Source organism: Erpetoichthys calabaricus, chromosome 2 (genome assembly GCF_900747795.2).
Source record: "Erpetoichthys calabaricus chromosome 2, fErpCal1.3, whole genome shotgun sequence".
Taxonomy (NCBI): Eukaryota; Metazoa; Chordata; class Cladistia; order Polypteriformes; family Polypteridae; genus Erpetoichthys; species Erpetoichthys calabaricus.
This window is the reverse complement of record NC_041395.2, coordinates 272,828,905-272,842,576: the sequence shown is the minus strand read 5'-3', so window position 1 is coordinate 272,842,576 and position 13,672 is coordinate 272,828,905. Positions and strand designations below refer to the sequence as shown.

The 13,672-nt window shown below is 35.6% G+C and overlaps 1 protein-coding gene across 2 annotated transcripts in view; it reads right to left on the bottom strand.

Moving 5' to 3' along the window:
• The window catches only part of anxa11a (annexin A11a), a 111,012-nt gene that overhangs the window by 9,975 nt on the left and 87,365 nt on the right, over window positions 1–13,672 (bottom strand). For both annotated transcript variants that reach the window (XM_028795544.2, XM_051923791.1), the window contains 6 exons: window positions 13,008–13,095; window positions 12,749–12,843; window positions 7,787–7,900; window positions 6,361–6,451; window positions 2,426–2,505; window positions 564–620 (listed from right to left, as the gene is read on the bottom strand). In XM_028795544.2, coding sequence (XP_028651377.1) covers window positions 564–620; window positions 2,426–2,505; window positions 6,361–6,451; window positions 7,787–7,900; window positions 12,749–12,843; window positions 13,008–13,095 — 525 coding nt within the window. The remainder of the gene's footprint in view (window positions 1–563; window positions 621–2,425; window positions 2,506–6,360; window positions 6,452–7,786; window positions 7,901–12,748; window positions 12,844–13,007; window positions 13,096–13,672) is intronic.

The following is a 13,672-nucleotide window of genomic DNA, read 5'->3' as shown; positions in this document are numbered from 1 at the left end:
AAGGACACAAAATTTTAAAAGCATTTCAATCTTACATGCTAAACAGAAGAATATTCATTTGACTGCCATTAAAGTTTAAGTTAGCATAGTGAAGCTGAGGTATGGCTTTGGAATGGTATCTTTAATTTCAACCACTTTATAGAGAGGGCTTGGTACATTTATGTTCTTGTGATTCTTGCAAAAGACATCTTTCAACTTGACTTCATTAACATAACACTTTTGTGAGCACTGCCTGAGTAATCATGTAAAAAATACTATTTTCAGAACATAACCATATAAACCAGCATTTGTTATACAGAGAAGCACAAAACAAATCTGTTTAAAGTATTTGTATTCATAAAGGGTTTCAATTTGAAGAGTGTGAAATGAAAAGTAGCAGAAAATAACTACCTTAAAGAAAATTAAAATGAAAAGAAAAACTATCATAATGGCTATAAACAATACATAAAAAACATAACTGGAGCTTTTTCTTATTTAAACATACATTGTAACCTTGACTTTAAATAAGTAAAACTTTAAAAAGGGAAATGTAGCTAAAGATATTAAAGATACTAATTTCTGACCTGAGCATCTTGCTTGGCCACACTTATATCCACATTCTGGCTTTCATCACGGTTACCCTGTTTTATTTTTAAAAAAAAAAGAACAGAAAAAATGCAGTTTTAATATCTTGGCTGATATAAAAAAATAGCCTTGCAATGGGTATGCAGCAACATCTCAAAACTTATGTACAGGACAGTGAGAAGGCTGAGCACAACCTCGCATAGGTTAGCTTATCTGCAGGTGTTTCCACCTCAAGTCATTATCTGGTGGAATCAGTTACAGTATTTCTCTGTACAGTTGAGACAACTTTTTAATTAATGTATTGAGTTTAACTATGGCACCCAACACAACAATTGTAGTGTAACATGCCTTGACAATACCGCACAATTATCTATTAATAAAAAAAATTAACTCCATTAATATAACATGTTTATATGGTAGGTATTCAACAAATTATTGATTGTGTGTCTATAAATTTGTCTGTATGGGACAGTCATTCTATTTTTCTTAGCACTGGATGTCATTATCCATAAATACAACATTAAATATGAGAGCCTTACTTATACTGTAAAACAACTACACATTAATTTTCAAGTTTACTGAAGCATTTAAACAAGACTGTCACAACTCAATCTCTCTGCTTCTCATGAACTAGAATATGTAAATCTAAAATGCTGGGAAAATGGTATCACGTATAAATTCCCATTACTTAAAACTACATAGCATCAACAGTACTCAAAATAATATAGATCATATCATTCATATAGCAAACACTATATACTGTAAGTAAAGGATAAGTGCTCTACACAGACTCTCACTCTAAACAAGCTTTATCAATATAATTAGCTTAAAATAATACAAAATACACCACACATTTAACAGAATAGTTAGCTGGGCAGCTAGTTGACCTAGTTGGCATTATTGGCCAGTATCAATAATGTGCATGTTAGGTTAATTTGGTTGTAATTTTACCATATATTGTGATTATAATGTTATTTTTTGAAGTTGCAGAGATAAAGATGCTACAATTGTTGCTGGGAGTAACAAGGGTAGACTGGATTGGGAATGAGTTTATTAGAGGGGCAACACAGGTACAACAGTTTGGTGACCAAGTGAGAGAGGCTACATTGAGATGGTTTGGGCATGTGCAGAAGAGAGACGAAGGGTACACCGAGAAAAGAATGTTGAGGATGGAACTGCCAGGCAAAAGGAAAAGAGGAAGGGCAAAGAGGAGGTTTGTGGATGTAATGAGGTAGGACATGAAGGCAGTCGGAGTGGCAGAAAATGATGTAAAAGACAGACATAGATGGAGATGGATGGTCTGCTGAGGCGACCCCTAAATTGGTGCAGCCGAAAGAAGAAGCAATTTTAATGCTATTTAGATTTTCAGTTGATTGCTATTGAGTAAAAACAACTCTTGATTTGTTTTTGTTTTCTTCATACTTCAATGTTGGAATGGTATTATGTAAGATTATACAACAGCCTGTTGTGACAGGTAGCAAATAACTCTACTTTTGCTTAAAATTTTATATTGTAATATTTTTTTTATGCAATAGGTTTCTCAGTTTTTAATTTAATTAGAGCTAGATTAGCATGTTACTTATAATACAGAATGCTTTAGTGGAAAATTACTTTTCTATATACATTACACATGTGCATATTTTCATGGAATAAAGTTAAAATAGTTTATATCAGAGCAGCCAGAGTCAAAAATGGGAGGAAATCCTGCTTATGTCTCAGCATCCTGAAAAGAGCAAATGATTTTGTTTTACTTTGCTTATTGCCTGTAAGAATAACAATTCATTGATAGAGGATACATACTAAACCCAAATTGCTTGAAAAGTGGTCAGTGTTTTAAGACAAAAAAACATCGAAACACTACCTGAGACAAAGAAACCAGTAGTCTTTCAAAGTGCCCAGATGTGTCACTTCTAATTGCATCTTCCAGAGACTTTTTGTATTCTGAAAAATACAATAAATATAAAAATACTGGCAATTAAGAAAACCATTATAAAAATACAAAGTGGTGTCATTAATAGATAACTGTGTAATAATGTTCACTACTATTTTAGGCCAGTTACACAATTTGTCATGTCATGTCATTTTCTAACCTGCTTAATCCAGACAAGGGTTGCTAGCATAGGGCATAAGACAGAAACAAACCATGGACAATGAGCCAGTCCATCACACTACAGAATGTATAATTAATAATAAGAAATGAAAAATGGAGACAAAGGATTCCTTTTATAAATAAAAGGTACACACACCCATTTCTTACTCACACTAAACCAATTTAAACTTGACAATCAACCTAACAAATAAATTTCTGGGACATGGATGAACACCAGAGTACTACAACACCAAAAGGAAACATGCCAAATCCACATAAATTTCGATCATACCTGAGATTTGATCCAAGCCTCCTGTAGATATGAGGCAGCAGCACTAGCCACTGTTATTAAACAAGCACTTTCAAAACTCTTTTAATGATCATGACATAATATACAACACACACTGAAACATATTGCCCTCTCCTTTCGTTTACATTTAATAACTGGTACCGTATAAAAAATGACACATAAATTGGTACGGAGAATTGGGAAAGTTTAAACCTGCCACTCAAAAAAAAAATATATATATATATACTATTAAATTATTTTATGACAGTTATTAAATTTTTTCGCAAAGTGACTGCCTTCTGGGGTTAGTAATAACATTGCTTACATATGTGGTCTGGCCACGTAGTGACACTATTGAGGGTTAGTTAAGCATGTGTAGAGCAGAGCACAGCACAATTGCACAGCTAATTAGAAAATAGTGACTTGTGTGCAATCCAGTAACAGAAAGCCCATTAATAAAACGGCACTTTAGTTTTCAGTTATTTGCTATTGATGTGTTGAAACAGCAGCACTCCAAACAAAATTTCACCTCAAGGAGCCAGTAGCTCCTAAAAGAACAAAAATTATAAGCCAATACCTTTGATTTAGGTGACAAATAATAAAATGCATAAAATATTAATCTTTCAATCTCTTACCTTTCTAACCTCCATGTACAGTATGTTTGCCCAATTCTTTTCCTTCTCCTGTGCAGTGCATCCTTCCCTCGTGCATTTGTGCCCATCTTGATTTGGTTAAGTGTATATCATTATGTCTTTCAAACTATGTACAATCATTAAGAACCATGTATTTTACTCTGGCATGAAGTCTGTGTCACTGACCATCAGAGGGCTACCCAGTGTAATTTGGTGTTCTGTTACTCTTGTTTGAAATGAGCCTGCATTTGACCTAGGGCTCAGGATCAAACTGCTCAAGTAATGGGCCTTCCATGCTGATCCTGACTAAATCCTTCAAGGCTGAGAGATTGAGTGAGTATAGCAATTTTGATTTTATTCTGCTCTGTGCAGAAATGCCACATTCACATTGAGCATGATCTCAATAAGATGTAGAATATTATGGAAAACTGACAATATTGCGCATAAAGACTTCCCACAAACTGTTAAGTCGTGTCTGAGAACTTGCCTTTAATCAGATTTTTTGACAACCTACATTCCGTTTGTACAGCCCTGACACCACATGCGTTCTCAAGACGATTTCTCGATGCCAGTTAATTAAAAAGTGTCAATCTCATTTTCTCCAAAAGTGGTTAAATCATCTGGCCATGAATCATGACAGAAGACTGAGAAACAAATGATTGCAGACCCATGTGAACTATCTTGCTGTATATTTATTACCTCTCATATTTTCAAACCAGCTTTCCAGTTCCTCGACTGTAACCTCCACAGTTTTCTCAACATGCAAGTGAAGGTCATCTCTAAAGTTGGTGAGACTTGAGCCTCAGAGCTGGATATTCTGCTTGTATCAGTATTAGTCATTGATTTTCCCCGCTTTTTAGTTTTCAGTCTTTCATGAGACCTGTGTGTTATCCTGGGACACAACATTTTTGTGCTGAGCAAGTGATTCTAGCTTCTTAGTGTGCTGCAGAAATTCCTGCAACTTTCCACTCTTTAATGGTCTGTCTGACAAGCCTTTAATCATGAGAACACAACTGTTAATAGCTGATACAGTTTGAGGCAAAAGTCAAAGAATTCTTCTTAAGTGTAACACTTAATTTTTAGGTTTCCCCAAACAAGTCATGGAGAAAGTGACAAAATGCCACAAAAGGCAATCTCTCCAATGTGTAATCCTGTGCTCTCCCTTTAATGTCAGTGGTTTTTGAGCTTGCAGCCAGGTGTTGCACTTGGTGATGCATAGCTGTACTGTGTGATCCGAGTGTGAAAAAATAGAAAGTGTCTAGTAAATGTGCAGCAACCAAACATCAATGAAGAATAAAACAGGACAAACGTTTATGCTATGGCAGTGTCAAAGGCTGGTCAGTGACTCAACGCAAATGTGCCACAATCTTAAAACACTGGTTTTAATGGCATTTTATTATTTTTGAATGGGTTGTGGGATTATTTATAGAACTACTGCTTGACAAAGTGCCATTTCATTCTGGGACTGGTTCTTTGCATATGAAGCTGGTTATCTGTGCATTGAAAAACTTCCTAATGTGTAGAAAAAAAATCTTTAATGTACGATTGGCTAAATAGCAGGACACTAACATATTAAGAAATTTGGCAAGGGTCCTTTTAAAATCATAAGCCATTGGTATTTCACAAATCTGTTACCATCTATTCATTGTTATTTACTGTATGCCTGCTACAGATCTAAATAAATAAATTCCTCTATGGCATCGCAAAGAAATCCTTTATTTTTTAAGAGTGCACTGGGATATATTCTGTATGAAGATTACATTTTCACTCATACACATGGAGCAGATGCATAGTCAAAACACATGCACTTACGTCAATTTACAAGTCTAAATTAATGTACTGGCATCACAACAGGACTGCTTTCTGCTGGACACCAGAGGCTACTGGGAGGGGCTTTAGCTCCACGCAAATATGTTGGAGCACAGCCACTTCAGAAAAGGAAGCTAAAAAAGAAGTTAGAATTCTATAACCAAAAGATTCAAAACATATTATGGTTATTTCATATATGTTTGACAGATGAAAATGTATGCAGCTAGAAGGAGTACATTTTGCTGCAACAATGTACTGTATTTACTCCAGTCTTTGATATAGTAGTCCATTCTTTCCTTCAAAATTAAACACTTCAGGAAATGTATGATTAAAATTGTGTTTTAAAGTGTATATATTGTAAATGTTATTTCATCATCAAAAGAGTATTAGAGCAGAAATCTTAAGGTCTGATGAACTGTATATTATAAATATGAAACTACTACAAGCAAATGCAATCAAAGTGTAATAGACTAAAGTATTTTCTGGAAACATCATAAATATTGTGTTTTAAAGTGTATATATTGTAAATGTTATTTCATCATCAAAAGAGTATTAGAGCAGAAATCTTAAGGTCTGATGAACTGTATATTATAAATATGAAACTACTACAAGCAAATGCAATCAAAGTGTAATAGACTAAAGTATTTTCTGGAAACATCATAAATTAATGGTCAGAAAGTTCTCAGTTCTGCTATTTCAAAAACATCACAGTCCTGTGCTATATGACGAGTGATATATGTACATTCTTCCTGTAAATGCACAGCTTTTCTCCAAGTAAACCTGGTTCCAGCCATGTCCTTTAGAAGATCCATGCAACGTTGACTTGAAACATTAAATTGGGCCCACGTAAATGAATATGCTTCATGGACAGCCTCATTCCTTGTCTGTGTTGGTTTCTTTTTGAGATTAATATTGTCCTAACCCATTTAAAACACAAAGATTTGAAAAGATGATTGAATGAATATGGTAAAACTGACCTGTTTTGTAGGTCTTACTGATTTCATGGATTTCTGCATTGGTTCGAGAAGACAGAATTTCAATCAAGCACTCTTCATCTGTGCCAGCACCCTATAATGCAAAAAGTCCATTAAAGGTTTACTGACCCCACGTTAAACCAACTTACTTTAATAAGCAAATAAAATTAAATTAGTGGTTCTGTAGCTGCAATGCCCACAAAATTTCAACCTTAGAGTGATCTATTCTTAGCATATACTGCTCAGCTGTTAGGTTTGGTTTTATCCTCCTCCTTCCAAGTAATAACTAACTATCAACAGAAAACTGGTTTTATAGGTGGTAAGAAAAACAAAGATGACACTGAAATTATAGGCATTCCAAAAGCAAACATATCCCAGGACTGGGTAAGCCTGGATGGGACATTAAAAAAAGGCAGTTTTAATATCATCTACCACTGACTGTCAAGAGTTCTGTCATTGATATTTGCTGAACAGGGGAAAGTATAAATCTGTACCTCTGAGTTTCTCTTAGTCTGGAGACTGTCAGAACAAAAATGTAATGTTAAAGTTGTGTATACTCAGTAATACATAGAACACAGCTAACTATAGAACATAAATACACTGTGTTACACAATTCACTTCTACTACATGTATTTCTATTCACTACTGGGTTTAACCATCATGTTGCACAGGCAAAATGTGCCATTAAGGGACTGTAAAGGAAGTTAACTTGATGGAAGAATGTGGGGAAAAAAGTAAGATACCAGAAGTGTTTTATTGCTATTGTGTAATCTTATGCAAGACTCTTAAACACCTTTTTTAAATTGCTTGAATAAATATTTTTTATATATTTGGAACATGGCACAAAACTAGAAAGAATAGAAAAAAGAACTGTCAGGTACAGAGGTGTGGAGTGTCACCGATGAACATGGAATTAAGAGAACAACTTGGTGTGCTGAAGAGAAACAGACAAATGTGACTTTGGGCATGTGCTGCAAAGGGCAGGGACTGACTGGATAAAGAGTTACATCTGGATGGATGTATGAGTCACATTGAGAAGCCAAAGAGGATGTGGTTGGAGGTAGTGTTAAATGATATGAAGCAATGGATCTCATCCCAAAGTATGCGCAGAACCATGGAGAGTGGCAGGAAAAATATTTTTGAACTAAGTAACTTAGGTAAACCTAGAAAATAGCCATTAAAACAATGGTGATTATAAATACTGCCAGAGAATAGCATTAGTTCAACAGTTCAGCAATAATATTGCTACAAAGGGTATTTTTAAAATTTTAGTCACATTTAAGAAATATTTTTAAATTAAAGCCTTAACAGTTAAGGAATCATTTATTAATTAAAAGAATCAATTAAAGACGACAACACATATATTCTAGACATGTAATGAGAACAAAAAAGACACAAACATACTAGTAGCAAATAACAAAATGCATACCTTAATAGCATCCTTGATTTCATGTACATCAAACATTATGGGAGTTTTCAACATAGCCAAGACAACTTTTTCAAAGTTCCCTGAAAGTTCAGATTTTAGGTCCTTGATTAAATCCTGGGGAAGAAAATTATAATTAATATCTATTTGCCAAGTACATCCTTGAAGGAGACACTAATTGCGTATTGGGTGCAGAAATAAGAAAACATTTTTCTAAGATTTCTGAACTGAAACAATATATCCTAGGCACTTTACTGGGGCATTAAACAACTGGTCTTTTTAACATCTTGTTCTCCTTTTAACTCCTGCAGACTCGTAGTTCAGAAAGATTTTTTTTTAATAAACAATTTACATGATTTTAAAAGAGATTTTTTCTTATGCCTTTATATTCTCTCTCTGTATCTTTTTCCATCTGACAAATTTTCACCTATTCCAAGTACTGTCACTTTAAATTCACTCAGCTACAACTCTCAAAATTGTGAGATACTTCACTTCTACTTTCAGGCCCTTTTCTTTACAGTGCACTGTTGGCAGGGTATTGTCTCCTCTCAATCACATTAACCCATCTTCCTGTCACATGACTCCAGATAAGCAAGACTGAAATATAAAGCTTGCATAGGAAATTACTTGTTATACATTTTATTTGTGCCTTCAAAATATTGCCTTATTAATAAATATTTTTAGTTCTCTGATAAATAAGAGAAAAGAGCTTCACAATAGTAACTTACAGATGCAGAGACTTTTTATAATTAATTTTTAAAATGCACTTTTCTGAACAGTAAACATGAAGTGCAAAGTATATACAACAGTTGGCTGAAGGGCCCATCTAACCCTGAACCCCATTAAAGCATCCTCAATACTTTGTACTGTGTTGTGCAAAGATAAACAATATTTAAAATACACACCATTATAATCTTTATAACTCATAATTTTATTACCTGCCTTCTACTGAAAAGTGCAACTAAAAATAAATTTCTGAAACATACATGGCAGCTTCTATGCTATACGAGGCATTAATTTCTCAAAAATAATGCAGTTTTGGTTAAGAGAGAGAAAATCTAGAAAGGGCAACACCTACCAATAGCTCATAATGCTCCTTACTCAGAAGGCAGTTATAGCTATTATGCTCTCACCCACTAAATACATGTTTACAGGGCAACCAACTTTCAGCACCCATTTTCGGAACACTAGAGGCTGTGGACCATCCTTCTTCAGACCTTTATGTATCATTATTGTACGGCTCCAGTCAATTTTGTTCAGAGCATAATTGTGAATGAAATCAAACTAGTATATAAGACGCCTCTACATAATAATCTTGTTTGCACTGACAGTATCATGTTACCTTTACAAAATATGGTTTGTAGACTAAATCTGAGAGCCAACTAGAGACAAACGTAATAACACAATATTTATACATTTGTTTTCCTAAAACATAAACCCAGACTAAAAAAGTACACATTCTATCAGATAATACACCAAAATCAAATAATGGGTATAAGTTACACAACATTACTTTTACTTTAAATTGCTGCATTTTCTAATATACTGAAGATGTGCATTGGACAGTTAAGCTTTGTTGGTCTAATTAGCCTGTTCTAATGTAATGTTCCAAAGTTCTAAGTGAGGTTTCCCTTAGGTGCTCAAAAGGTTTAACAATGGGAGAATAGCAATTTTTGCAAGTGGAAAGTAAAGCATTGGAACTGCTTGACAGCTCTCTATTTTATATTGGCAAGAATACAACACAAAAATATTATTCAGACAAAAGTTGGATTTGCACAGAACTAAAACACCAAATGTCCTTTTAGGCAATAGCTCTTCCTGGGCTTGAAAGTCTACATTTTAACACCGAATAATATTTTTAATTTAATTGTACTCTTAGTTAGCAATATATCATCTAGATTGAATTAACAGCTATAATCATCATTGAAAAATGTAATATGTATATGCTTGTCACGCATGCACGTCAGAGGATCTCTGATGGGCTCAGTGTTCAACAGATAAATATTCAGATTCCTATGTTTTAGTAATTGTACATTTTCACAAATGAAGTGAAACTGTCATAGCTACTCTCACTTACCTCACTATTGGTCATTCTCTGTGCAACACTGACATCAATGTCACACTGTCAGTTTAAAAACTGCCTAATAAATATTCTGAAAAGCTAGTAAAAAAGTGATACATTTACAGCCACCTGCTATAGGATTTTTATCAATTTATATGTCTCCATCTAACAACTACTGACTCAATTAACCAAGAAAACTAACCTACATCACATCGTCCAGTCACAGCCTAGAAAGGGACAATCATCAAAAATTAGCAACTGGACAAGAACAACTGTGACGAAATCACAGAAAAATCTAACAACCACTTGAAAGACTTATAAGCATAACAACTCAGTAAGAGTACATTAGTCAGCTATTTCAAGATCTCAATGTCTTAACACTCATATGGAAGATGAGTTAGATACAAAGTTACTTAAAAAACTCAACTAGCAAAATATTGACAAAGGCAGCATGATTCAGTGGAGATTACTATAATCAGTATACAGTACGCTGGACAACTTGTTACAAGTGGAGCACAAACTGAAAAAAAATCCAAGTCTCCTTAAAAAAAATCTTCACCTTTCAGAACCAACAGTAGTTTTAATCATGGAAGTAACATTCTACTGGCTCAAGACCGAGTTTAAAAAAACAAAACAAAAAAAACAAACACTCTTTCTTAAGCCTGGCTAAAGTCCTGTCACCTGTCCTAGAATAATTTGAAATATGTTGGTGCACAAGTATTGTGCTAAAAACTGCAAATTCCCCCATATGAAAGAATCTTGTAGGTTTTAAAAGATACAAAAATTGTGACTGTTCCCCTTTTAACAAGTAGCTGATCAAAGGCACACATGTTGCAAATGCAGTGGGTCAATGCCCGGTGACTTCACTCAGCAGAATTAAAACAATTAGCACAGATGAGTCAAAATCACTAACGAAGAAAACCATGACTTCAGAATAGTAGGACAACCCCTTTAATTGTTAACCCCAAAATTCAATTTCATCACATACTGTTGCCAATGACAAATGCCCAGTTGCTTCACAGCAATCATAAAACCCATAAGTGACAATTGAAGGCCCTGTCTAGTTCTGTGCTCCAAAATAGAGCAATTAGAATTCACAATATACATACACAAGAAAAGAAGCCCCTGGGGCACAACACAGCAGCCCAACCCAGCTACAAACTCTGGGTCCAAAACATATCAAGAGACATCAAGACCTCTGGAAACTTGGATACTGATGGAGTGTAATCACTGGCTTATATAATCTGTTCTCAGAACAGTTGTAGGGTATGCCTAACCGCCACTGCTGTTCAGGCATGGTTCTTACAATTAACTCAATTCTGCAATGACTGATACTATGTCTTCATGGCTTAACACTAGAATTACCAGAGCCTACGAAAAAACTCGTAGATCCGGCCCACCTTAAATCGCTTCTTAAATCCGTTCACACCCCTCCGCCAGCATCCTTTGTCCTCTAAATGTGCTGATAAAAGACAAGCTGCCAGCTGGGGGAGGGGTGAGGTTAGAGCCCCTGAGCTTATTCAGTGCAGCAGAAACAACGCACGTTGATCTTTTTTCTTCTTTCAGTACATGTGCCTTCCCTGTTTATTTATATATCTAGTGACTTCTCTGCCTGTCTGTCTCTCTATTACGCAGTGCTCTGACTGTCTGTGTGTTATGGATCTTAAAAATAACAGTTATAAGGAAAGTTGTTCCTGTTAATTGCAGTCTCAATTGTTAAAAAAAATATTTTAAAAGGAGCATCCCACATGAAAATATAAGGATCTCATTAACTGACAGTGCATACCAATTTATAAATTTTATGTCCGTTTGAGGTTAAAAAGAAAAAAAAAAAGCAACACTTCATCCCCAGTGGGGAATCGAACTCACGTCTGTGAGATGGCAAAGCTGTTGTGCTCTAAGAGGCAAATCTTAACGCGCTACGCCACAGGTGTTGTTGTACAATCCTTGAAGCTTTTGTGAAAGTGTTTATTTGATCTTTGGAAGGCGGCACGGTGGCGCAGTGGGTAGCGCTGCTGCCTCGCAGTTGGGAGACCTGGGGACCCGGGTTCACTTCCCGGGTCCTCCCTGCGTGGAGTTTGCATGTTCTCCCCGTGTCTGTGTGGGTTTCCTCCGGGCGCTCCGGTTTCCTCCCACAGTCCAAAGACATGCAGGTTAGGTGGATTGGCGATTCTAAATTGGCCCTAGTGTGTGCTTGGTGTGTGGGTGTGTTTGTGTGTGTCCTGCGGTGGGTTGGCACCCTGCCCAGGATTGGTTCCTGCCTTGTGCCCTGTGTTGGCTGGGATTGGCTCCAGCAGACCCCCGTGACCCTGTGTTCGGATTCAGCGGGTTGGAAAATGGATGGATGGATGGATGATCTTTGGAACTCGGGCTTTACACATTCTATAGTTTATGCCTTCTACATTTTGTAACATTTATTACTAAAATATGACAAAGTTTCTGTTTTAACAATGTGTTTACACAGATTACTTTAGAAACGGAACACACATTAAATGCGTGTGTTCCAAATAACGATCTATTTCCACTGTAAAACTCCACTTCACTCCCAGATAATCAACAAAGGCATGAGCTGGGAAAAGTTCGCTCACATTCTAACTCGGTGGGGGGATGGAATAGCCGGCTGCTGGCAGCTTGTCTTTTATCAGCACATTTAGAGGACAAACGATGCTGGCGGAGAGGTGTGAACGGATTTAAGAAGTGATTTAAGGTGGGCCGGATCTACGAGTTTTTTCGTAGGCTCTGGTAATTCTAGTGTTAAACTGGTTAAGTAGGTTTGAAAATGAAAGGATGGGGTTTTCTTTTTTCTATGCAGTCATATAGCAGACCTGAAATTTTATATCAATCATTCAGAAATGTTCTGTTACTTTCAGATATAGTATTTTCAACTATTAAATCCACTTTACCTTCCCATATGCTGTCTTGTAGGATAAGACTACTGGCATTCGTTGCTTGTTAGATCGACTTGCAAGAAGATCAATAATGGCTTGTTCATTAGTGCCTATAACACAGAATATTAAACAATACATCAAAATAATCCTTTAATAATGTCATGAAATACAAAATCAAAACAATAGATGAGATTAATATTAATATGACATTACTCATACAGCAGTACAAAATTCTTCAAAGAATACAGAGAAAATACACAAAAACATAACTTACCAAAACCCTTCATAGCATTCCTAAGGACTTCAGCGTCTTTAAGGGGATCAGCTCCTGGAAAATCATATATTGTTCCACGATTTACAGGCTATAAAGAAAAAAAGGAAAAGTGATCAGCTGTTACACAAAACAAATGATTTTTTGATCCCACTTAATTCCACTTCTGTTCACTCCCATCATGTTCTCCTACTCCCACAAAAGTTCCACACTGTTTCTGACTATATTCCCTTCTAAAAGGCACAGGACTTGGGTACATAGCCCAAGTGAATTCTTAAAACAGAAGATTCTACAAGGGGTAATAAAAAGAAAACAATACTTCTACAGGTAATCACTGTTGTGCCTGTGTCTTTACAAGCTGCTATGTATATGCAACACAATTCCTGTAATAATTCATTCATTCAGCTCAGTTTTAAAAACTAAGATGCCACTACATCATTGACATGCACAGGCTCTTTGTCTGCTTTTCAGACTACATATATTTTTACCATGAAATAGTACTGATTAGAATATTGATGATTGTTTCTTGAAAAGAAAATAAACTATTTTCATCTACACTGACTGCTGACTTCTAACCATATTAATAAACTCTAACCAACTCTTAAACTTAGTGCTGCTCTGCAAAAAAAACTGAATCAGGTCCTACGGGATTGCCACAGGAATGAAGA